General features: G+C 37.5%; 1 protein-coding gene across 1 annotated transcript in view; it reads right to left on the bottom strand.

Moving 5' to 3' along the window:
• The window catches only part of LOC129235517 (zinc finger protein rotund-like), a 104,551-nt gene extending 77,991 nt beyond the window's left edge, over nt 1-26,560 (bottom strand). Inside the window, exon 1 of the mRNA XM_054869404.1 lies at nt 26,060-26,560. Coding sequence (XP_054725379.1) covers nt 26,060-26,560 — 501 coding nt within the window. The remainder of the gene's footprint in view (nt 1-26,059) is intronic.
• Between the last annotated feature and the right edge of the window lie 628 nt (nt 26,561-27,188).

The raw sequence follows: 27,188 nt of genomic DNA on the forward strand, positions 1-27,188 counted from the left end.
ATAAAATGCAAACCAGCTGTTCGCGACGAAATGCAACGCGGCGAAATGTGGCGAAATGGAAAACGCGCCATAGCAAATTGCACACTGGTACGCACACACTATTATTTACATATACATGTATGTATGTATATATGTATATATTTTCGATTATTTTCGCATGTTCTTAAATCTTATTATAATAATTCCCGTTGCCTTGACAGTTGCTGGCCCTTTGCCGGTAGTCCCTTTTTGGCGTGCAACGTATGTGGCACACACGTACGACCGCCACAACGTTTCCCTGCCATATGAGTGGCTGAACCGTTGAGCTGTTTAGCTGTTCAACTCCTGCTGCCACAAACTGCTGTAAGGATATCAGTGGCAGCGGCAGCGGCAGCAGCAGCGACAGCAGTGGAATCGACTGCATCTTGTGCGGGCGACTGCGCAACGCCCGTCGCCAGCAGCAACGGTGCATTATTACTGTCGCTGTTCGTGCATGTTTTTGTTGTTAAAGCTGCTTATTTTTTTCAACGTTTTTATTATTATTTTAGTTTACTTTTTTTGCGCACCATTTTGGTTTTCATTTTTTTCTATTACTTTTTCCCATTGCTTCAACTGCTTTATGTCCATTCACGTTGGGCACTCGTTATTCGATACTCTTTCCCCGCATGATTCTTTCCCATATTCTTCTTGCTCATAAGCTGCCCGTTTTTATTTCACTTGCCACTGCTTTTTTACTTGTTTTTGTTTTTCAATTTTTTCCCCTCCATTCACATTTTACATTTGCTTGTGTTTGTGTCGCTGTTGTTGTTGCAGTGTTTTTTCTTAGCGCTCTATGCTGCACTGCAGCCATTTCTTCTAAGATAAAAAGCGTGAACGCTAACGACCGGCAGCATAAGGAAAACACGGCTAGAGCAGCAGCATCAGCAGCTGTAGCGCCAGCGAAAAAATATGGCAGCGCTTCAACGTAGCAAACAAACAAAAACGGAGTGTAGCGACAGTTGCAACAACAAGCAAAAAAGCATGGAAAAAATAATAAAATGAGAAGTGGAAAAAATGCAGCAGAAAATTTAAAAAATATGTAGCGAAGCAAAAAAATATATACTTGTACATACATATGTATGTATGTGTATGTATGCATGCTTCCCCAATTGTCTATTTGTCCGCATTGCTGCCAGAATAAGTCGCTACAACATCAGCAGCAGCAGCAGCGGCAGCAAAAACAGCTGAAGAACGCCGCCAAGCGAGTAGATTGATTTTCTTTGCTACACACAACCATTTCGCTTGGCTACTTTTTATATTATACGATTCTTGTGTATGCGTATATGTGTGTGTGTGATACCTTATTTTTTCCACACTCTGCCTCGCTATACCCGTATTTCTTATATTTTTTCTGCCAACCTTTTTAGCGCAAACGCTTATTTTTTCCTGCGCGCTTTCAAGCGTTTCCTTCAATGGATTTTTCGTTTTGTATTTTTTCCTCATTTCACTCGGTTCTGTTTTTGTTTTGTGCTTTTTTTTTTGCTATTCTTCAGCTTACTGATCCTTTTCAGCTCTTCCTCTTTGCTAAGCTGCTGCTACTTATGCCGCGCTCTTGTGTATGTGTATCCTTACTCACACACACACAATATATGTTAATGCGTGTTTGCGCTCGAGTGTACATTTTATTACAATTTTTTCTTGTATTCGCGTGCTGTAAGTCGCTGCAATATCCTTAAAGACGTTCCACATATGTGCAAGCACGCGAACATTCATATACTCACACAAGCACCAAAATACCTGCTATGTCAGCTGGCAAAGGAAGCGCCCAACGCCCATATATCAGGTAGTGGCAGGTGCTCGGCCTACACGGGAGCACCAGCCAAAGCCACAAATTGGAAATTATTGCGATAAGCTTAACTCACTGAAAAGGAACTCCCGACTTGCCGAAAGAGGCGGTGATGGAGATAAAAGTTCATGTAGCCATAAACTCAGGGCCTTGATTCCTTGGCTGACACATTTGGCACGAAAATGGCTTGTGGTACCTACCCGTTCCAGAAAGTTGCCCCAGTGAGTGCGGGAAAGTGCTTCGTTTGGAACCCAATCAAAGGCTGTCGCATACCTCCTTTAGCACTCGACGTTCCATGCGAATTTTTCATTACTCAAAACAGTGAAGCAGGTATTGTTCTTCCTACACTTCCATGCCGTGGGCCGCTTTCTCTTTTACAGCTTCAACTGACTCAAATCTACTTTCTTTCAATGCACTCATTTCGAAACGAAGTAGAAATCGCACTACGTAAGATCCTTGATTCAACCCTCGTATGGTGCACTTGACTAGGAACCTGCTGGTATACAGTGGTAGACAGGAATGAGGTGCCGTGGTGTATTTTTTTGGTTAGGAACCGTCTAGTAAATCACTGCATAAAGCATGGAGACCGACAAGGCTGAACAAACCTCCATTAAAATGTTTATTTAAACGAGATCATAGAGCGCGAACAAAGGAGGAATCAGCAACAAACAGGCTTGTGCAAAACATTGAGATAGGCTGTATAGCATCGGTGGCTCGAAGAGTAAAAGGCTATTATCGGGAGCAAATATACTGATAGAATGAAGCCATCGAAAAACTTAAGAGCGAAATGCTTTAGAGAGAAGAGGATCTGCCGAACAGCAAACAGCAGCTTCCGGTCTAGATGGCATTCCGAACATAGAATTAAAAAAACAATTCTGGAAAATCAACAGATATTTGTTAGCGTGAAACGATGAAGAGGCGATGATAAACAATACCGTGCAGTGCTCCCTCGGATCCCTCTTTGTTCTGACGATTGGAGAAGTGGTTGGCGGGAAAAATATTTTATTCAAAAGAGCAGGTGATTGCAGAAACGAAATCATAGTTTTCAAACTTGGACAAATCTTATTAAACAGAAGGCAGTAACAAACTTGAACAGCGTTAGACGAAGTGTTTAAGCCTAAAAGAAAACTATGTCAAAAAATAAAAAAAAGGATTACCCCTAAGTTAGACCAGTATTGTTGTCTAGTGTTGCCAAGAGTTTGCATAGTGGCGCAGATTTTAGGACCTACTGCTGATACATTGCTTCCTTAGCTGAAAAAAAACAACTAAATAAATAATTGGCTTGTACACTTCTGTTAGGAGTTTGGTCGAGCTCCTTCTTTTATTTGTGGTGTGCATCTTGATGTTTTTCCATAGATGGAAAGACCGATAGCTTTAAGCCGACTCTGAACGGCAAATGGTAGATTACGAATGATTACTGATTTGCGGGTAAGGTATGGTTGATACCAAGTCCATCTATACTAGCAGGCGTACGAAGGAAGTGAGAACCAAGATGCCTAAATCATAGTCCCGCAAGAGCAGGGCATATAAGGAGAAGGTTCTGAGATGACTCCGCCTAATCCTCCAAAAAACTGACTCAAAATAATCTCAAGTCTCACGGCATGCCATACCTCGCGGATAGTGACCTGTGGAGGCACCCACGAAACTCGAGAGCAGAGATTTTGCCGATCTCAGAAGATACTTCGAACGCCTCTGATTCAAAATGCCCAAGAATTGGTGTAGAAAAAAAATTTTTAAAACGATTTTCAAAGGTGTATAACAACAACAAGACGGACAAGGACCGGAATCACGCCACAAGTTGTAAATATGAGAGAAGAAGTGGAGCTAAGTGAGAGGAAAGGTAGAGCCCATTGTATGCGCTAGCCTTCTCACAGGGTAACCATCACTTGTATGTATGGATGCGCATATGTTTGTATTTGTGTACGAGTATATTCACATTTATAGCCATCACGCATTCTGCGATATTCTCGTTTGTTTGTATATTTATTTATTTGTGTGTATCTTGTTTATGTGCTTGAATTTTTTCATATGTTGCAGGCCACTGCATCGCCAACGACAACAGAAATGGTAACAACCAAGGGCAAGCTGACGATGGCTCGGCAGCTGGCAGCCCAAGACTCTACTGTCGGATGCAATATTAAAGGACGGTGCATATTCGTTAACATTTTATTGCTATTGTTATTCGTTTTTGTTGGTGTTGTTGTTTTAATGTACTTTTATTTCATTGCTTGTTTTATTTTCATATTGAGTACTTTTTTTTAATAAATTCTTTATTGCTTTTTTATAAAGCTTTGCATTGTCGTTATCATTATTGTTGCTGTTGTTGTAGTTTTATTAGTAGGTACTTTGAGCATTTAATGGCTGTGAGCGTTGCGTTATCAGCATTGAATGCGATTGTTATTTTTGTTGTAGGTTTATGCTGATATAGCAAAGGAGTGTACACAGGCTTGTTTGTGTGTATGTATGGGCATGTTTTCCTATACATACATACATAATTAGTTTTACTGATAATAAAAAGTTATTACTTTTTTAATTATCAATTAATATTTTATTTTATTAGTTTTCTTATCAATTCACTGTTTTGGTCAAATATTTCTTCTTTATTGTGATCAAATTTTTTTCTTAAGGCACACTTTTTAAGTCAAATTTTTCCAGTCATTTTTAAATAAATTAATAATGCTTTTTTGAGAGAGTCTTTTAAAAGTCTCTATTTGATATTTATGGTATATTTCGTTCTAAATTTGTTTCTTTTTTTAATCTCAATTCTTATAACTTTCGCACAAATTCCTATACATCGCACCTACCACAGCAGGCAGCGCCAAAGAGGCAACAATAAACAAATACAGTCGAACCTCAATAAGTCGAACTTCGATATCTCGAATATTTGATATCTCGAATCAAATTGCTTGGCAATGGCGTTTAGAGTGAGAATTGTGTGTAATTTTTACTTGATAGCTCGAACTTCTATTACTCGAATATCTTGATAACTCGAACAGAATATTTGGCGCCAGCTTTGATAAGTCGAATTTCCAGGGGAATCCCCTTATTACGTGTTGCTTATTTTATAGCAAACAGATGTCAGCAGTTGGGTCGCTGCACTGTTTAAGTCCACAGGTATTTTATTATATTAGTACAATATTTAGTTCTTACGCGAAAATAAACTCTGTTGACATGTCATCAAAACGTTGTTTAAAAACTTTATTTATTGATGAAAAATTTAAAGTAATAAAGGAAGTAGAAATGGGTGCGCGAAAAAAAGATGTAGCTGTAAAGTTTATCAAACTTGCATTTTTTCCCCCGAATATGACATCAAAATTACAACCTCTCGATCAAGGTGTCATACAAAATTTAAAATGTCATTATCGTCGCAGAATTTTAAAAAATACTATAAAATGCTTTGAAGTAAACAAAAATCTTAACATTACATTAATGGATTGTGCTGATGAAATAACTAATGCATGGAATATCGATGTTAAACCTGAAACAATCTCTAATTGTTTTAGAAAAGCCGGCTTCGGTCAATATTCTGAATGGGAGGAAGAAGATGACATTCCTTTGGTTTGCATAAGCGAACGCATAAAAGAAAAGAGTAAGGAAGAAATTCAACTGCAGAATGAATATGAAGCTTGGCAAAATATCAAAGGCACAAAAGGTGTCACTTTTAATGATTTCATGCATGTGGATGACGATATTGTTACTTCAGAGTTTCTCACAGATGAAGATATTGTGGAGCTATTGGGATCTAAATCCGATTTTGAGCATGATAGCGAAAGTGATATAGAAGATGATTTGCAAGATGATATGCTGCAACCAGTTTCAAATGAGCTAGTTGCAAATTCGTTCAAGATTTTGCGGTCATATTTAAAAACCAATGAACATACAACCGATTCTCTGTACAATGGTTTAAATAATATTGAAGCTTTTTTTGAAGATCATAATAAAAAATCCTCTCGTCAATCCCAAATAACTGACTTTTTTACTTTAAACGAATGAAAGCTATACATCTATTCATACAATGTTTTTAATTAGGTATATACTATATAATTTTAAAATATACACATACAATATTATATAGCAACTATACATAATTTGAAGCATGTACTGTTTTATCAATAAAATTGTTTGCTAATCCTTGAGTTTTATGGATTGTTTTATTTTTCCTTAAGGTTTTATTTTGTTTATGGATTTTTATGTATGTATGTACATATGTATATTATATTTGATAACTCGAAATCTTGATAGCTCGATTTTTTTTGTGGCATGTCATAGTTCGAGTTATCGAAGTTCGACTGTATACGGAAATTATCAGTTCAGTAGGCTCTCTGTTCAACCGTCCCCCATCCCTTGCGCTGTGCTAACAAATTTAGGAACATAATTTTGCAGCTATTGAGATCAAGAATACAATACTAACCAGATTTAGGATTAATTTTGTGAGTAATTTCGCCATGGCCTAAGGTTAAAAGGGGTATGAGGGAGAGCAAATGGCAAAATAATAAATTTTTGTGAATGAAAATGAAAAATTGGATTATGTAAACATGGAAGACACTTGAAAGCAGAGCGGAAGAAATAATTCCCCTAAAATATCCTCAGTAGAACAAATTTACTGAGAAGTAAGTAGAGGCACAGTTAATAATTTCTAAGCCGTGGCAAAATTAAAAGTTAGGTTAGGTTAATGTAAACATGAAAATTTTTCGGCAAAAAATTAAAGGAGTGCTTCTATTATATCAAATTTTGTATGCATCTTTAGTAGTAAGTAAGTAAAAGTTGTGAAAATTGTTAAAATTGGTACTCTTTAGGGAGGGTGACACAAACCAGACCCAATTAGCACAAAAGATGCGATTTAGATACACCACTTGTAGAACTACTACTTTTTATTATCGGACCATCTTAATTTGATTTTGAATCCGTCTATGCCGTCTATTTCCCATTATTTGGTATATTTTCTTTTCTGCAATTTCTTTCAAGTTAGAGAATTCCCCCAGTATTCAATGCAGTAGAGCACGCAGACTTGAGCACTCAAACTGATGTTGAAAGACTGTTTCCATAGATTATTCTTAATTGTAAGTTCTACAACTATCGTTGTATGGCCACCTGCTCTTCCTGGTATGGTCTCCCAAAGGGCAGTGACCCTTTATTTTTTAAGTAATTCTGAATATGTCTGCTCGTGGCTTTCTTAACAACTCGCCAGTTCTGTGTTTGTTGAAATTGGGCTACGTTTGTTTATTATTTTGCAGGTATCCGCTTTAATTCATCTGTCGACGGCTTGCTTCTGGAATAACGAGGAGTTTTCTCTTTTGCACATGCCTTGGGGACAGCCTATTTCTACCGCTTTGGATTCGTTATAAGATTCTCCCTGTCTTGCCAGCTTTCTCATTTCCTTCTCTAGACGAACTCATAGTAAAAAATTCTAAATTCTCTTGAATTCATTGTAAAAATTTCGAAACAAATATTTTAAATATGCCTAAAAAGAGAAGAAAAACTGGGTATATAGGTTATTATTTTGAACAATGCCCAAAATCGGGTGTAACCACGCCTACTTGGCATATAGCGGTATTTTTTAAAAACACAAAAATTAAGATACTTCAGTAATTAGAAAAGCTGAACAAATTTTGGAATTTCGAAATTAGTATGCAGATAAGTTTAAGGCAATAAAAAGTGTAAACTTAATTGAAATCGGTCAGTCCCTATAAATACCTCCTTTGTTCCTTTATAAAATATCTCCTAATATATTACTGATTTTTAGCCACCAATGACTCACTGTATCTATGTCGGTGTGGCAACTGATTTTGACAAACTCATTGAAAATAGAGTGGCGATACCGCCTTCAGCATTCACTAATTGTAGCTACGACAAATTTATATATTTTTATTATTACAAACTAGTTTGGCTGATAACAAAATTGTATTACTATTTTTAATTAACAATTAATATTTTATTAGGTTCCTTAACGATTCACTGTTTGGTCAAATAGTTCCTTTTATATCAGATAATTTTTTTTCTTAAGGCACACTTTTTAATGTAAAATTTTTCTAGGCATTTTTGTACATATTGCTAATGTTTTCTTGACGAAGTAAAGGTTTGGGTCTGATATTTTATATATCATTCAGCTGGAAAATGTCACATAAATTTGCTATTTCAAAGAGATAAACAGCTGATTGTCAAATTTGATATGGTTTCTATTACTGATATATGGTATTCTATTCAACTAAATGGCATCTTCTTCGGAAAGGGTGTCCACGTGTTGTGCTTCTATGCACTGCAATCAACTTAACTGTCTATGCTTAACCCTTTTTTTTTGCTATTTATGCAGCCCCTTAGCCTCTTAGCGCTAGCCTTAGGCAGGCGCACACGACAGATAGGACGAGAAGCTCAATCAAACACCTACCACAAGTGGACGCGTCAATTATTTTTGTACCTCTTTTTCCCTCCCTTTTCTCATTTTTCCAATAATTTTTTATTTTTTTAGATCTTTTTCCCTCTCTTCCTTTGCCTCTCTTTACTTATTTTTCATTTTTTATGCCCTTAAGCGATGACCCATATATCTTATATATCACCTTTTATTATCTATAATCCTTTATTTGTTGCTTTCTGTTTATACTAACTGATCATCTGTCACTCGTCAGCTGTCACATGTAGCCCACCGCCCTTCTTGTTTGCTGGTTCTTGATAGTTGCCACTTTTACTACTATTTCTAATTCTTCTCCCTTATTTATTGATTTCAATTTCGGATATAATATTTCATGTTTCGTGTAACTCATAACTAATATTTTTACCAGACTAAGCATATCCTAGGCTGCTTTTCACTTGTCAAGTGTCCCTTATCGGTTGCTACTTTCTCTTGACCCCTACTTACTAATCCTTCCTGGGACTGCTTTCTGCATTACTTCGGCATCCCCAAAGGGCCAATTCTATTCACCCACGTCTTGGTCCACCGTATTTATAGCCAGTTTTCATGCTATAGGCTCGTCTTCTTATGTCTCTGTCTGTGAAGCCCTGCTTTTTTCCCCTGTGTCGAGGTGTATCTCGTTTTTTCGTAGAGATACATCGACTCTTTAGGGCGATTCAGTTGTTCTCGCATTCTAGCATTCTAGCATTTTGCTGATTTGGCCGTTGCTCGGCGCGATGTCGCCCAATTGCTTTCTCAGAGCATCTGTTTCTGCGAGCCATCTGTCACAACTACAAAACGTGTGTTCAGCGTCATCGCTCAGCGCTTCGCAGTATATGCTTCAGTATTCGGCCAATCGCAGTATTTGCCCATGAAGTCTTTTTAATCGTCGCTCACCTATTGACCTTAGACGCTTGCCGTTGGTTCTTATAATTTCTTTATGGATCCCCATCTCTTGTCATCTATCATCTATCATCTGTCATGTCACATGTCACTCATTTCTTATTATTTCTGATTATTTGTTGCCTCTTTGAGCTCTTATCTCATTTTCTCTTTTTCTGATCTCTCACTTCCTCTCTTCGGCTTCTCGATCATGTTTTCATTGTTTATATACATAGTTGCTTTTTCTTCACAAATACACTTCCAAGCACACTTCGAAAAGTGGGCAACTTCTTTGGGGCTTCAGCCTCAATAAGGGAGCCGGCAGCTGACTGAAGTTTGGACGAAGACAAAACTTTCAGTCTCACGCATTTTGCCGCACTTTCTTATCACTGCCACAAACACTGATTTATTTTATATTGTAGTTTCAAGCTGTAGCACAACTCACACACGCACACCCACACACAGTAATGGGTGTGTTTAGTATATACACCTATATATGTAAAAGAAAACACATTTTTTACAGTAACGCCCGCCACGAAAACGCGCCACACACGTCCAACGCTGCCACATGCCGTGTGGCAATTGAAGGAAATCGCAAAGCGACCGCGAACTTACTTTCTAAGGATGTGGCATGACGGCAAAGGAAACGAAATGCATGAATGAAAGTGCAGTACACACACACAAACACACACACATATATATATGAATGTATTTAAGTTTATATGCACATACATATATATGTACTTATCAGCGCTGCCACATGCCGCCACTGAGGCAGTGGTGGTAGCAAGTGGCTGCGGAAAAAAATAAATATCGAAGCGCATATAAAAAATTACAGCAAAATCCGAAGAGATGTGACAGCAAAAAATATCGTAGCGCGATCTAGAGGGAGATGGGCAAAGGATATCGTCGACGTCGTGCAAGCAAATGCAATGCTGTTGCACGTTTAATGGGTGAGTGGCAAGTGGCAAGTAACAAAAGTCGCGTCAAGGACGTCGGGCGACACTACAAACACATCGACCAGGGTGCAGCGTAGGGATATGAAGAAGAAGTGGAAGCAACACTTGAGCTATCAACACAAATAAATGTGCAACGCATACAAACAAACACTCGCTCAAATGCTCACCTAGCCAACATGCATACATATGTTCATAAACACACATACACAATAGCCAATGTACTTGCCCGCAATAAAAGCAGCGACTGTAAAAAAAAGTATTGTTGTAATCGGAAAAAATATATATTTTAGCGAAGAAAAAATAAACAGCACAAAAGAAACCTCGGCGCTGGATGGACTAAAGAGGAGTCGTGCAGAATTGTGTGTGGGTAGGAAAGGGAGCATAAAGATTGTGGTATGGCATGGCGCAAAAAACATTATCCCTTAACCGACATGTTAACTGTGCGCGCTGGCAGCAACGTCGCCGGTAGCTGTGCGGCCGCCATGCAAGCCGACTGCGCTGCTTTGGCGCTATTCCCAACGCTTTTCTTCATGCTTCTCAGCTCCGCAGGTTTTTTCACTTCAATTCGCTTTTATTTTTATTTTTATTTTTATTTTAATTTCTATTTTTTTTATTTAGCTTTGATTTCTACTATGTTTTCATGACTATTTCCGCTTCTCGATTTCTTTACCTCTTCCGCTAATGCGCGCCCCACTGCAATTGATAGGAGAAAAAACACTGCACCAAGAAACGGAAGTGAGCAAGAAGGAAGGTTGATGTACATATTTACATACACACACATACATATATGTAGATGCATATGAATGTTGGGTGAGTGTTGCCTGTGTATGTGTGCGCAATGGAAACGGAAATCAAATACAAAGCGAATCGCGTTTGCGCGCCAACACTGCTGATTGTATTTTGCTTGGTTTAAGTCTTGTTTTTGTATTTACTCCCACTACAATTGATTTTAATGCATTCTAACTTAAGTTTTTATTTTTCACCTTATTTTCTTCAGCCACCAAAACTTTTGGCTTGAAATACTTATTTTATTAATAATTTTTCCAATCCACAAGCTACCTGCCTCAATTAGTGGAATTAGCCCTACCACTAACGCCAACATGCGCCATACACATTTCCTGAGTGAGCTGGGGCAAACAAGCAGTAAGCAACAACAAGCACCAATTAAGGTGAAAAGAGGTTAAAACTTGCGCACATTTATTTAGAGAAAAAAATTATATTTACTTTCCTGCAATTTTTTTGAAGTGGAAACTTCTTTAGAATCGTTGGGAGTGATATGAGAAAAAGTGAAACGAAAAAGCGACACCAAAAAGAAGAAGAAAAAAGATATACGTATATATATGTATGTATAGAAAATGCTTCATTACCAGGCACACAGAAGGATGGCATAAGCAAATTTAAATTTGTGAATTTATATATGTATGTATATATGCGGATATATGTATATATGTTGTGTGCATGTACATATGTGCCTCGCCACAGCAAAACATACGGTAAAATTTCTCAAGAAATCCAGCGCGCATTCATAGGCACAGCGCACATTCATAGGCACAGCATTGCATGTACAGTAGGGCGGGTCGATTTAAAAATCGCTCATTGCTCTATGAAAATCGTATTCTAGGGATCAAAATAAGAAACTTTGCCGAAGGAACCATACCTCTAAAACGAATTCTGATGTTCCCCAATTTCAAAATATCACCATTTTTGGCCTTTGCATGAAAAAATCAGCTAAATGGCTATGTTTTTTCTTTATTTTTATTTATTTATAATATTATCTATTTTTTCTCTTAAGAAATTTATTTAGTCAGAACATAATATGTAAATGAATGAATGTGAGTTATAGAAAAGAAACTAAAAAGTTCGACCCATATTGGGGGACATCAGAAATCGTTTTAGAGGTATGGTTCCTTCGGCAAAATTTCTTATTCTGATCCCTAGAATATGATTTTCACAGAGCAATGGGCGATTTTTTTGCCTTCCCACAAATCGACCCGGCCTAATGTACAGTAACCTTGAACAGGCAGCTGCGGTTGTCGAGCATTTAGAAACATATATTTACATACATATATGGGTGCAAACATATTTACGGAGCCGCGGGCACTCGACTTGACAAAAATTGAATATTGGCAAATAATTCTACGCGAAATATTCCAATATTGACTATTTTCGAATTGTCGAGAAAATTAGCATATGGGCGGCTCGTTTTATGAATGAAAGTACTTGCTCTTAGAACTATGAGCTCGAATTTATAAATCAATTTTTTGATGATGAGTTTTTGTTGCACAGTACAATAGTTGAAACTGTTCGGCGCCGCCGCGACTGTTCAGCGCTATGGCAACTAGGATGATGGCCGCTACGCCTGCGCCTATTAATGCATTTTGTTCTTGTAGTCGCTAGGCATAGAATTTTAGCTTTGGACGACATACGCATTTACAGGAATAAAGTGAGTGGCCTGTGTGTGCGGTTGTATGTAGATGCATATGTGTATATTAATAAGCATTGTTTTGCTGGAAGTTCAGAACACAAATATGTATGTACATATGTAGTACATAGGCTAGGCCATAGTATAGCATACATACATATGTATAAAAAATTCAAACCAAGCGTCCTATGAATGTTTGTGTGTATGTTAGTACGTCTGTGTAATATACGCGCTACGACGCTCATAATAGCAACCGCGTGTGCTGTATTGCGTCCGTATTTTTATATTCGTAAATATTTTCATTTTTAAATGTTTACCGCAATTATGCCGAAAAATAATGCAGAAAAGTGTCGTGAATATCGACAGAAAAAAACAACAATTGACACGGTATTTCAAAGATATGTTGACAACATCGAAACCAAAGCATTTGTATCATATTTTAGCTATCATAAGCCACTCATATCATTTGTTGAAATTGAAAACATTGAGGATGAATAAAATATGAACTTTATAGCAATATTATAATGAACCTATAATTATCCCGCTCCTAATGCTGCCTTCGTCTCATTCTCTCTCAGTTTGTTTTACGGAAGGTTTCACTTCTATCGCGTTCTAACCGTTAGACCACCTTAGTACCCCCCATATTTCTACATGTACCCACATAGCGATCCCCTTGATACCTCCGTCAAGTCTTCAAGGCGATTCCATCCGAAGGCGTATGATAGCAAGCATAATAGAGTACCAGGCGTGGCCATCCGAAGTAAATTTGCCACATCACCGGGGACACGGCAGCAAAATTCTAGGCGCTCATGGCATTCGTATTCACACCCTCGTCTAATCAGTTCTCTCGGCAACGAAGTAAAATGAGTCAAGGATGATAGAATACAAGGTTGCGCCTTCTGAATTCGCAGCGTTGTACGAGCCCATGAATAAACAAAGCTAAAGGAAGGAGAATTACTTGTTTTTGAAGAGGAACAGTAGGTGAAAGCAATGGAAACAACCAAATATAAGAAATTATACGCACATACACATTCGTGCATCGCAAAATAGGGACACCTTACGGAAAATTAGCCAAGATAAAAGACCCTAAATCTTCGAGGAGCTATGATAGAAAATTTTTCTTTAATACAAATGTGTGAAATGGTTTAAATCTTTTTGGCACCTCAAACGTACCACAAGGTAGCAGTCTGGGTCGTTTATTATGTTTATAATTGGCATTGATTACCTCTTTTCGTTTGCTAACTTTCTATTAAGCGCCGACCATCTGCTGATTTATTCAGTCTTAAGAATATCACGGATATGATTAAACTCCAATCCGAACTAGATGAATTATATTATTGGTGCTTGAGGTGACATCTTTCATTGAATATTAAAAAAATGCGTTCATGTTTATTTTAACAAACTACGCAAATTTTTAAAAACTCGGTACAGCTTCTCTGAAGGTAACTTGTAATCCCTTCGGGAATTTAGGGACCTTGGCGTTGTTTTTTTTTATATTAAATTTTCTTTCATCAGTCATATTAATTTTGTTATTTCAAAAGATAATCCTAGAACGAATTATGCCCGTAGTGCACTTATTGGAAGGAGTACTTTCGAATATAACCAGATCTCACATCCGCCGATCTTGATTTTTCTTTGCCTAAAACAATTTTTACTAATATTCTTAATACGATGCCTTAGTTTTAGTAAATTTTAAGTTTATAACTGTTAAATAGTCGATAAGAAATTATTGTTTCACAGACAAAAAATGCAAAATAAAAGTGCAACAAAATACAAATCGATTTCAAGAAGATTTGCGTCGACGGTCCAGTTCTACTTGACCGGATAAGCTTTAAAATACCACAAAGAAGTCTTCGCGAGCTTTACTTTTTGTATGGGGAAAACTTTAAGACTCAAAAGAGAGAGAAGAGGGAAGACTAAATACTAAATATTTCACTTCAATTGGAATTTAAATTTCTTCACCTACTTACTTTGGTGTGTAAATCTATCATCAACTTTCGTGTGTACCTAACGGCATATCCATTTTGCAAGCCGAACAAATCAGTCAATCAGCCGGTCAGTCTATCAATTGTTCAACATGCAATTGATAGCTGTTTTTTACACCCAACTGTGTGGCATGCAGTCTTACAAACAGACGCCATGCCGTTGTAAGGACCTTTCCGTTATGCTCTGCTTTTTATGAGTACCTTTACAAAACGTTTTTGTGTGTGTGTGTGTATATGCACATAAATACACATACAAAGTACACTGTATGCATGCACCCCTACAAGCAACTGAAAAAACCTTATGTGAATATGTGTGTGTGTGTATTCGTAAGTATTTTTATGTTTGCTGCGCTATGATTTTCCCTTCCTCATATAATTTTATAGCTTTTCTCAGTGCAGTTCCCATTTTCTATAGCCATTTTTTTCTCACAGCGTCGCTATTTTATTGCACGTGCAACTTTATTTTTATTCTTCACATTTTTTCGTGCTTTCTTTTTGTTTTGCTTTACTTTTTCTCAATGCATTCTGCGCTTGCAATTGATGCCTGCGCCGTTGCAGTGTTGTGGCAGTGCTGCTGCCTTTCCCTAGCGCTGAATATACGGTAACCTATACTTCGTCCAGCCACGTCTTATCCTTATTGCAGGCAACCAGACGTCGCGCTACTGCAGTTGCTTCGCTGCTGCTATAGTTTGCGCTGCTGCTACCAGCGTTGTTGTAGTGGCCGCTCTGCTTGCGCACAGTGATTGCTTGCAATTTATGAGCGTGGAAAAATCCTCCTGCTCGTGCATGTGTTTTCACTTCCTCCCTTTCTTTCATGCATCCGGTTTCTTGCTGCTGCTGGTCACTGTTTTTATTCGCATTTCTGCTGGATGTAACTTGTTTTATTTTTCACGCAGCATTTCCTTCTGTTTGCCCTTGTTTTTGCTATCCTTTCGCTCTTTTGCAGCGTTTCTCTGTTTGTACATATTTTTTCTTTATGACTGGAAGTACTTCATATTTAGTATTTTCTTATTTTACCGTTGCCATGCAGTTGTGCGTTTATATATTTTCTTATCATTGCATTTAAAGAACCACCTTTCGTAGCAGTTTTTCTGATTTCTTTCCCTTCCCCCACTTTCCCTTCCCCTGTTTTTCTTCATCCATTCAACGATATCCAAAACACGCTTTACTTATTTTATGTTACAAACACTTCTGTTTATTATCCAGTCCCACTCAGAGTTATTTCAATTTTGTTTCTATCGATTTTGTTATTTCTCAACGTTGAATTCTTTTTAATGCTATATCTCAAGCGTATTTTTTAATAAATTTGTCACAATCTATTCCCACACGCATCCCAGAAAGAGGTGAAAGAACCTTAAAAACGTTCAGGACCTTAACCCAGGGTCCGTGGCTATCTTCAATGACGGATCAATACTAACTAATAGAGTCGGTAGTGCCACTCAGAAGTGCTGCTGCTGAATCTAAGTCCTTGGCTATCTGATATCACTGCAACGTGTGTCAGGCTAAGTTAAAAGCTATACGCGAGACTGCGTTATGGATCATTAGATGGCCCACTGAACCCTCTTGTGAGATAACTTGACTGATTTGGTATAAAAGGCAAGGGCACAGAACTAGATCGTCTATCAATCTGAACCACTTTCCATTGGTGATGTGTTTGGTACCATCAACGGACACTGGGTTTCCTTCTAGTGACTGCAGTTACTAAGAAAAGGTGGAGGACATTGGAAACTTCCTCTGACGGAACTTCAGAAGGCCATATCGCTGTATAAACTTTTACTTCGTTGGGTGTTCGGCAGACTTGCAATCGCCAGACAGCCACCATATTTTACCGTTTGTCCGAGAAATGAATTGTTTTCGTCACATTGGGAATTTGAGGAGGAACTTGATTCTAAGCCAGTGGTATCCCAATGGGCCTCCAGTTCTAAGTGGGTCCCCTCTACACCTTTATGGACAGTGGCAACGACTGTAACTTAATCCAACCGACAAATTATTAGCAATCTATTTTGTGACAATTATTAGCAAGTGATTTCTATAAAGAGAAAATCTAGATTGCCCTCTTCGTAGTAGTCCCCCTAAAAATAATACTTTTATGTCAAAGTCTTTCCCAATTCTCGAAATAGTTTTTAAGTTCTAATCACGAAACAGCACTAAGCTCACATTGTACTTTTGTTATGCGCTCACAACTTATAATTTTATTTTAGCCTGAAGTCACGCGGTACTAAATCAGGCGAATACCGATTTGGTGATCCCAAATAGTATCTGTGATTGGCCAAATAGTATCTGTTTAAGGATATGTGTATCTTACAACAATTTATTAAGGATACTTTATTCACAAATTATTTTTGATGGCGTTGCCACATAATTTTTGATGGGCATGTAGAATAAGTTATATACAAGTATTACAATATGTGGAAAAAATGAGTGGTGTTTTAAGAAGATTTAAAACAATATTTTTTTATGGCGTTGCCACTTAATTTCTAAATGAAAAATATTAATTAATTGCAAATTCAAATTAATTATTAATACACGGCTATCAAATGTGTTAAAAATAAGAAAGCTTTAATAAAAAAAATATTTGTAATAGAGTTGCCACCTGATTTGAATGCAAAAATGGGCACTAATTATATTCGAATATTTGTACAACTACACAGAAATGGTTAATAGAAAGCATTGAAACAGTTTTTCTAGAATGTTTCACTCTTGAGTTATGACGCTTTCTCATCAAACAACCTATAAAAAATTTTTTTTTGAAAGTGTTTTAAAATAAACTAATTTGCAGATTGTCAAAACTTATTTGAGCACCTCAATCACTACAAACACTGGGCGAAGAAAAATCCCTTTTTATTCCCTTAATTTCTGTTATTTTTTGTTACCCCTACAAACATATATTAAAATGACTGGGATTTCCGATTAATTATTGATTCCTCGATGAGAATTAAAGCTGAATGTAAATAAGAAGTTGGTTGTAAATTTGAAAGTTACGCTCCGTTTTATCTAAAGTACTTCACTTATGCGTAGGCGCAGCCGTATGAATAAAATTAAAAGAAAATTGCCATTTAATATTTCCAAACGCTTTTTGTACAGAATTCCGTACTCTGTATCTCGAAATCTCACTCTATCACGTCGTAAAAAAATACTGCTTCTTGCAATCGCATTTATTTTAAACCGAATGCAGGCTACCGCGCAACAGTTGTGCACTTTGGCCACCTGTTGATGTTCGTTTTGTAAGACAAATTTCTTCCCGTACACATATTACAATTTCAAGTTCATAAGCGCCGCAAAAAAGAAACCATAAAAAGTATAAGAAAAAAATGAAAAAACAACAGCAAACACTCATTTACATACTTATGCCATAATTACACGGCTAGTTTGAGTAAAAAAGCTCGAGATTGTCCTTCAAATGCAAATTACGACGCAACAGCTTAGGCGCCCAAAAATTTGTTATACAACAAACTCGCTCTTTAGAAGCAGCGGAATAGGCGCAGTGTTGCTGGAAAAAAGCGTCGCACAAATTGTGGCTTTTTTCGCTAACGCACCAAGCATAAAAACTTAACGGCACTGATTATAGCAGAGCAAGGACACAACCCGGCATTTGTAGCAGTGGCAAGCAAAAAAGCTGCATAAATTTAAAGAGCGGCGGTTCAAGGACTACAAAGGATGTGCACGCATGCTGAGCGCTATAAAAAAAGCTCACAAGTCGGAAGAGAGAAAATCCTCTTCGGCCATTATACAGAGAGCGCGCAATTTCTCTTTCTCTCTAGCTCTCTATTCAACTCTTTGAGTGACTTTCTAGGCTGGTACTCAAATGCCCAACGAATTTTCGTAATCGAGTTCAGATTTCGCCAAATTTTTAATTGGCTCACATACACACACGCATTAGTGGACCATGCTACAGTACCTTCTATTGCCCCACCAACGGTCCTATGAATTCACACTCCAGCTCTCTTTCACTCCTTTATGATTGGCCTAGCATTTCTTTTGAAATTTCTTTTGATAATTCTGCCGTTGCTTCTCGCTTAGCCATTCGTAAAATGTAAATAAAAAACATTACAAGTTTTTGCCGCTGCGCAAAAACGTTGTGTAATAGTTGTTGTTGTTGTCATTCATTGTGGGCGTGTTTAGTGCGCAGTTTTTGATGTCATGATTTTGTTTTTGTGTTAGTTTATTTTTTTCCCTGTAGTCCATGGTAAGTACCTCCCGCATTTTTGTGTTTTTTTAGCTTTGTTGTGCTTGTTGTTGCCTCTTAGTTATCGCATTTTTTATTCGCCAAAGACGTCGCTTGCAAGCTACGGCTGGCTGCGGTCCACCGCCTCTTTCAACCACCACCTTTTTTCTTGCCAGCGACCTTTCTTTCGTTTTACTCTGTTGCGCGGAGAATGTTGTTTTTGTTGTATCATTATTTAAATTTAATTCAATTAAAAACCGCCCTCCGTAATATTTTTTACGTCTTATAGTTCGCCGCTGTCAGGCGTATAAAATCCACTTTTTCACCGCTTTTACAGATTTTATATGTTTCTTTTTCTTTTGAATACATAAATACATTCTATAGTCTACTCACAGCAATTAACACATATGTATGAGTGTATATGTGTATGTAACTCATTATTGGCAAATTATGTGCCGGCATTCCCGCATTTCTTCCTTTTCTAAATACACGCAGCCATTGCCTTTCCTTCTGCCCCTAATCATTTTTTTTTTGTTTTTATAATATAATTTTTTTATTTTTATTGTTTTGGTCAATTTAAGAAAAACGGATATAATAATAATACTGCAGACATGTTTTTGCCAAATTTTTTATGCTTCTCTCATCTTCTTTGAATTGCGTTTTTGGCGTTTTTATATCTGGATAACTCTGTTCGTCTTCTCACAGCTTCAGACTTTCATGTTGTGGTCAAATTTAAGTTTTGATGAAATTTCGACATTGACTGATAATTTGTTTTTTTTTTCATATTTCGTAAAGGCACATAGGAAAACCTTTCTTGGCATCATAGCATCAATAAGAGAGACTCCGTGATTATTCGCTGATTATTCGTTTATTATCAAAGAAATTCTTAAGAAAACAATTTTAACATTCACTTTCATTTTCAATGAATGTTTTTTTGTACATGAACTCATGGCATCAGGAACAAAATTTTTTATCGGCGCTGCAAAATTATCCAACGCTACAGCAAAAATATCGAATTCTTAGAGTTTACTCAATATATTCCAGTAAAATAGGTGCAAAGATTTAGTGGGCTGCGATACCCTAATTTCTTATCCTTTAAATGGGCAAATTTACAGCGGAAAAGAGGGTATTTCTAGAGACGTGTACTAAGGCAAGCATGCTGTATGAACTGTAGATAATTTTTTCATTTCGCTACCGTTGCTGGAAGAACTTTTAGAATGAAATGCGACCATTGTCGGGACTTTGGAGAAGAACAAGCGTTAACCAGCAAACACAGTCTCTAAGGTTAGAGAAATTTAGATTTTAAATTAGAATTCTAATATAGAATTGTGAAATGAAAACAAGGTACATATATGTAGTGAACAAATTGTGGGCATGCTCTTTGACTGGGGTAACGCCGCAAAAAAACGATCACCCATATATTAGTCATGCTTCCAAAAAAATAAAGAGGCAGATATTGAAGACTTGAGGAGCAGCGAAAACTATGAAGCGTATAGTGAATAGGATGATAGTCTCATGTTGTTGCTCCGAATTTGCGACAACACTTACCTAAATGGTGCACTGACAACAACATAACGGCTGCTTGAATGGGCACTTTGTTAAAAATGTTAGGAAAAAATTTTTCAGGGTTTCCTGCTTGTTCCAGGACTCTTAAAAGCACTCTAAAGGAAATACCAAAAGTGAAAAAATAAAACATAAAAATTCTATGTCTGATTTCTTACTCCAGAATGACTTTCAATACATCCGCTTGGATTAGTAGATTAACATTGACGGACTTTCACATAACAAGAGTTCCAGTCTTTAGATATGGCGAATTTTAACTTACACAGTATGTTCAATAAATAACATAACTTTTCAGATGTAGAATAAAACACGTATCGTACTGTGTTTGAAAGTTATTTTTTATTCAAAATAGTCTCCATTTAACTCGAAACAACGTTCAGAACGATCAACCAATTTCTGAATGGACTTTTTTATGTCATCTAAGGGAATGTTCTTTAACACCTGTGTCACGGCCGCTTGAATGGCTGGAATATCATCATAAAACGCACTTTTCATGGCAGTTTTCAATTTAAATAAAAATAAATAATTGGCGCGTACACTTCTGTTAGGTGTTTGGCCGAGCTCCTCCTCCTATTTGTGGTGTGCGTCTTAATGTTGTTCCACAAATGGAGGGACCTACAGTTTCAAGCCGACTCCGAACGGCAGATATTTTTATGAGGAGCTTTTTCATGGCAGAAATACACTCGGAGGTTTGCCATTGCCTGCCGAGGGGCGACCGCTATTATTAAAATGTTTTTATTAATTTCGCTTTCACCGAGATTCGAACCAACGACCTCTCTGTGAATTCCGAATGGAAATCACGCACCAACCCATTCGGCTACGGCGGCCGCCCAGTTTTCAATTTAGGGAACAGAAAATAGTCGCATGGTGATAGATCAGGAGAATACGGAGGGTGGTCGATGACACAAATATGTTTTTGCATCAAAAATTCACGAACAATTTTGGTTTTGTAAGGTGGTGCATTATCATGCAATAAAAACAGCAGTTTCCCCTCTGGGTATTCAGGTCTTACACGAACAATTCTTGACCACAAACGATGTAAAACTTGTAAATAGTATTCTCCATTAATAGTTTGACCTTCTGCAACAAATTCCTTGTGTACAATACCCTTGGAATCGTAGAACGTGATCAACATTGTTTTGATTCTTGACTTCTGAAAACACAAGTTCTTTGCTTTTGGCTCCCCTTTCGTCTTCCATTCTGCAGATTGACGCTTAGTTTCAGGGTTATATTTGAAGCACCATGTTTCGTCACCAGTTATGATCGAATCAAGAAAATCTGGATCGTTTTCAGCTGTTGAAATGATGTCTTTACAATGCTCTACACGATCGATTTTTTGATCTTCATTTAATTGGTGTAGAACAAAGCGTGCACAAACCTTACCCAAATCGTCAGTTAAAATTTTCCAATTAGTACCAGTAGATGAATTTAATTCTTCGGCCAACATTCTTACAGTGAAATTTCCGTCAACAGCAATGATTTCGCGGACTTTTTCCACCAATTCAACACGATTACTTGCTTCTGGACGACCAGGTCTTTCATCATCATTCAAATCTTTTCGACCATTTTTAATACATTTGAATGAGCTAAACAATCATCGTCATAAACTTTTTGCATCAATTCGTCTCACTAAATGTTTTTCCAAGTTTAACACAGAATTTAATATTTGCTTTTTGTTGCATTGTATTTTTACGACACAAGCACGAAACATACTGTCAATAAAAGGCGCGTAACTTTTTAACCTGTCAAACGATTTACATGAAGTTGGCTGCGGTTGAAAGCTGACGCTTGTACCTTTTCAATATGATCAAAGTTTAATAGATAGCTCTACGAGTTCCATGATTTAAATAAAAAGTTCTGTTATTTATTGAACATACTGTGTATGCATACGGGTTGGTTGGTACGAAAAGGAGGTGCAGAAGTATGCCAGAAAATATGAGAAACAAGTACTATTATGTATTTAACATACGTAAAGGGTGACCAATTTAGAAGTATCGGCTGTTAAATTGAAATAAAACAACGAAAATTCAAATTGATTGAACTATTATGACATTTATTTTTTAGAGATAAATATTGGCTGCAAATGCTCCGTAATACTATCCGTAAACACCTATTCTGAATAACCCGCTAGAAGACTTCGGTTGGTATCTCGTGAATAACTTTATTAATGTTGGCTTCCAATGCCTCAATCAAAGCTAGTTTACCCACACAGCATTTAGTCGTTATATTCCTCCACAATCAAATGTTCAAAGGTGTGATATCACACGATCTTGGAGGTCAATCCACTGGTCCGAGGAGAGAGATAAATTGCTTACCGAAGCGACGACGCACTAGATCCTTTGTTTCCAAGTAGCGCCGTCCGCCGTCTGTTTTGGTAAATAGATCAAATGTTGTGAAGATCCCGAGCTTCAGCTTCTGGCATCAAAAAGTCGTTTATCATGACGCGATAGAGTTCGCCATTCACTGTTACACTGGCGCTGCCTCGTCTTTAAAGAAATATTGACCGATAATTCCTCCAGCTCATAGGCTATATAGTCGCACCAAATGGTTGTTTTCAATGGATGCAATGGCTGTTTTTGAATGGCTTTGGGTTACTCTTCAGGCCAAATAGGGCAATTTCGCTTATTGACATAGCCATTAAGCCAGAAAAGCACCTCATCGCTGAACAAAATTCCGACCCCAAAATGCGGATCGTTGGCGAGGGTTTCAAGAGCCCAGCGATTGAAATTATGACGCTTTGGAAGATCGGTCGACTAAGAATCTTGAACTAGCTGTATTTCATGCGCTTTCTAACCAACAACAAGTATTGCCATAAGATAGGCCAAGTTTTTGAGATCAGTGCCGAATCAATTCTTCCAGATCTTCTCCAAAACTCACATTTACAACCGCATTACTCTTTTCACTGCGCGCTGTATTTGGTCTAATCGATCGAGTGTCAATGTAGAATTATTCTCAATTTTTCCGATGGTCAGTCAACTTTTGACCGTGCGTGAGAGGTATTTACTCAGAAGATGGTAACCTCTTCCGATGCATAAGATTTGGTATAGAAAAACATGCCCGCTTAAGGGAGGTGATACAAGTAACATACAAAGTACTATACAAAAATCTCATCGTAGATTATTTATCAACTCCTTAGGTGCAAATCCTTGCATCCCACAAATAAGAGCCCGACACGAAAATCTGATGGTAGTCAGACAGTTTTTTTCAAGACAGCAATTGTACTTCAGGTAAGTTTTGGAACTGATTTTGATAAGAATGTGAACTGACTATATAATTTATGGCAAGCCGATTTCTGCACCACATAGTGAAGTTGAGTTTCAAGGTAATGATGAGCCACAGAACGCTTCTTCTTTGTTTTTTATTATTGGCTTCTTGGCTGCTTTTCTCCACTCAATATAAATTACTTTGTAGTACAAGTAAACATAAAAATCATTAGTTCCCATATAATAAAATGAAGTAAAATGGAATTGATGAGAATTCAATTAAAGTGAATATCTAGCTCTCCTTCCATTGTTCTTCTCGAGTTCTTCCCGGTGCACGTCATCCGTTTGGCTTAGAATCTCTACCAATCCTTATTATTCGAACACTGGGTGCCACAGGGCACATCAAGCAAAAAGATGGTTGCTACATGACTCTTTCGGCAAGAATGCATCAAATGCAAGAAGACAATCTGCGTCGAACATTGTCATACAAACGCATGAAAGCATTTTGGAACTGGATGGAAACTCTCTTGGTTATTTACAAATGAAAATCAAAATATCTTCCTAGGTAGATACTATGGAAGCGAAGGTTAATCAAAGTATAGTACTCATAACTTGAGGGTATAATAAGTCCACCTACTTATTTCACATTTTCAAATCAATGTAATTAAAAGTAGGAAAGTCAGGAACGTAGAGGCGCATAGTTTTATAATAACAAAATTCTCAATTCCGTATATTCCCGATCGATTTTTAAAATTCTAAAGAGAAAATGCATGCTTTCGGCAGCGAAGAATTCAATTTTTCAATTGAAATCGCTTTTAATTGTATGGAGTTGACACAAATTCCAATTTCCCCGCCAGGCTCGAATTCAAAAACGCTTTTTATCACCTCCTCCAATGAATACGTCCAACATTTCAATGAGACCGTTGGTCCTTTAAAAAACGAATGCGAGTTCATTTATACTACAGACCGATTCAAAACAGTCCACAGTACCTCGTTTGCAGTCACAAGCCAGCTTAGTGTCACCATCTCAGTTGGGGCTTTACAATTCTACTGCTCGGAATTTACAGCCGAAACACCTGTATTGCTTGGAGCGGTATTTTAGGCTTCCGACAAAGGCGGCAAATTCATCCAATAATAATTCGGTAATGGACGTTCTATTGAACCATTCAAACAAATCAATCCGAAATAACATGTTTTTAAACAAAAATGTCATAAGGATCAAGTGGGTTCCAGGTCATGCCGGAATACAAGGCAACGAGTACGCTGATTCTTCAATGCACATTTCACCATGAAAATTTTTCGGAAAATGACTCAAATACGTCTTCAAGAAACATACAATAGTCAATGGCTTAATTACCACCACCACTACAACGAGAACAATCCTAATGGCATCAAACCTGTATATCCTACCCACGTGTCTTCGCAGAGCACGGGAAAAAAGAAATCCATTATTTTCTCGGTAGTTGCCGGTAGTGTTCTGTGTCTTGTAAAGTATGGCTCAAATAAAAAGCTGGCTGTCAAGGTGACATTTCACACTAAAAAACTCGTTTGCTGTTTTTTTGTTTTTTCATTCAGTTGTGAGTTACAGAAAAGAGAAAATTTTATACATTTTACAGTTTTTCTTTGATAAAAGCGAAAATGCAAGTAAGGCTTTTGAAATTGTAAATGGTGTCAATAAATGCTGAAGGATTTATACCGAAGTTCAGGAAAATTAAATTCCTGATGAGCTTGCCAGGAAGGGGAATGAATTGGAGAAAAGATGGAGCTCCATTTCTTCATGTGCTATTTCAAAAACTCTTTGGCCCCAATACAATAGAAGAAGGAGGACTCTAAAAGTCCTGGAGACTCCATTCTAATCAATTTCCAAGCTCGTAGCTGTGTTTACCAGCCATTGGACCATCGGTGCATACATAGAAAAGGTGGGTTTACCATTTAACCCCCATTGCAGAAGCTGTGGGGATCTTTCAGAGAAGGAGACTTTCTCCGAAAATGTTCGGGTTTGCAGCTAAATGATTAAGGCCACTGGATGATCCTTTCTTCGACAGCCTGGGACCATGCGTCATCCTTAGTCCCATCAATGGCTGGTTGTAGATATCTTCCTGTTTGTATGGTATCGAAACGGCGCTTTAGTGCTACTTGGGGCGTGCCAGAGTAGTACTTCCTCAGTACTTCATTTCACCTCCTACCGAAGTTAACCGGCACATTACTAGTCGTATCATCGCCCAGAAGCTAAAGTTCGACCATTAAACAGTTTTAATTTGCGAAAATAAATAAATAAAAATATTGGATTTAGTTCACTTTTTAATGCCTCTACAAGAATGAGCAGGTAAAAGTAATCGAGTCTGACTGTAGCAGAAGATAGTTAGATGTTTGACTGGTGTAGGATATCAATCTACAATTTATACGTCTTTTAGAGGAGGTTAAATGGCATTGCCTAGCGAAATAGTAAACTTTCACAAAAAAGTGCAAAAGGTCTAAACGCAAAACTTAAATTTTCAGAGTTCTCAGTGTCGTTTAAAATTAAAATTAGTACTTCCTAAACATGGATTTCCACCAAGTGTTCGATTCATCAACGTGATTCAACTCTGTAGGTATGTAAATAGTTTCTAAAACTGAACTTAATTTTCATAGTTATTCGTTAGGATACGCAAATATGTAAGAAAAACATAAATTATCACAGTTTCCACTCACCCGAAATGTATTGTCGAGACCGCAATCCAAATTTAACGCATACTCATCCACCGACAAGGGCTCGCCGAACGGTTGTTCAATTTTAATTGTTGGACTCAACACCGACCTCAACTGATTAATGCCGACGGTTGAATTGGTGGCAGCAGCGGCGGCGGCAAAAGCGCCCTCTACCAATATCGGTGCTGGCACACCGTTCAAGCACGCTGCTGTAGCGTGTGTTGGTATGGGTGTTGATGCGGGTGTTGGGGTGGCGCTGGACGCCGACTCATGATACGGTGCAACAACAAACGAAGGATATGAACGGTACTGATGAGGATGTGTATGATGATGCGAATGCGACGGCGGTGGTGGTGGCGGCGGTGGATGATGATGGTGGAGATGCGGTTGCAGATGGTGGGATTGGATGTGATGTGCTGGTGTATAATCCCGATGGTAATCGCTGTGCGTATGTGTGCGATGCGCCAATTGTGGTCCCTTGTACCAGGTACCATGCATAATCATCTAAGCGCGGTGGGCAATGATTTAGCGGTTTTCTTCCACTTCACTATTTCTCTTAGGGCACTCAGCACTAGGTGGCTTATGGCAGTTGTTTTAGTAAACTTGGTGTTGATTTGTTTTAACAGGAAGTTTTGCCAACTTTTAGTAATAAGAGTTTTCGAAGTTCACTTGTTTGTGTTACAATATACAAACATATAGGTGGTTTTAGTCTTTATTGTTCACTAGGCAATTTTTTTTTGAAAACGATTTTATTGCAAGTATTTACATTTTTAATACTCTTGCTTACTTTCAACACTTTTTTCTTATTTTTTGTTTTATTTATTTTTATATACTTTTATAATATTTTGCTTATAAACTCTGTTGTATTTTCCTCGCATACTTATTATTATTTCGCAAATATTTATTTTCACAATCTATTTTAGACTTAAAAATTGCAATTTGACTACACTTTCGAAATATTCTTCGTTGTAGCAATTCGAAAGCGAATTCAAGTATTAGATCTTTTCTGGTGTAGGTTAAGTATACAAAAAAAAATATATTGTTGAAACACTACAAAAAAAATAAGCAAAACTAAAAAATTATCGATATCAAATTAAATAATAAAAAAATGTTTCATTTTAAATATGAATAC

The sequence above is a fragment of the Anastrepha obliqua genome, chromosome 1 (genome assembly GCF_027943255.1).
Source record: "Anastrepha obliqua isolate idAnaObli1 chromosome 1, idAnaObli1_1.0, whole genome shotgun sequence".
NCBI classification, from domain to species: Eukaryota; Metazoa; Arthropoda; class Insecta; order Diptera; family Tephritidae; genus Anastrepha; species Anastrepha obliqua.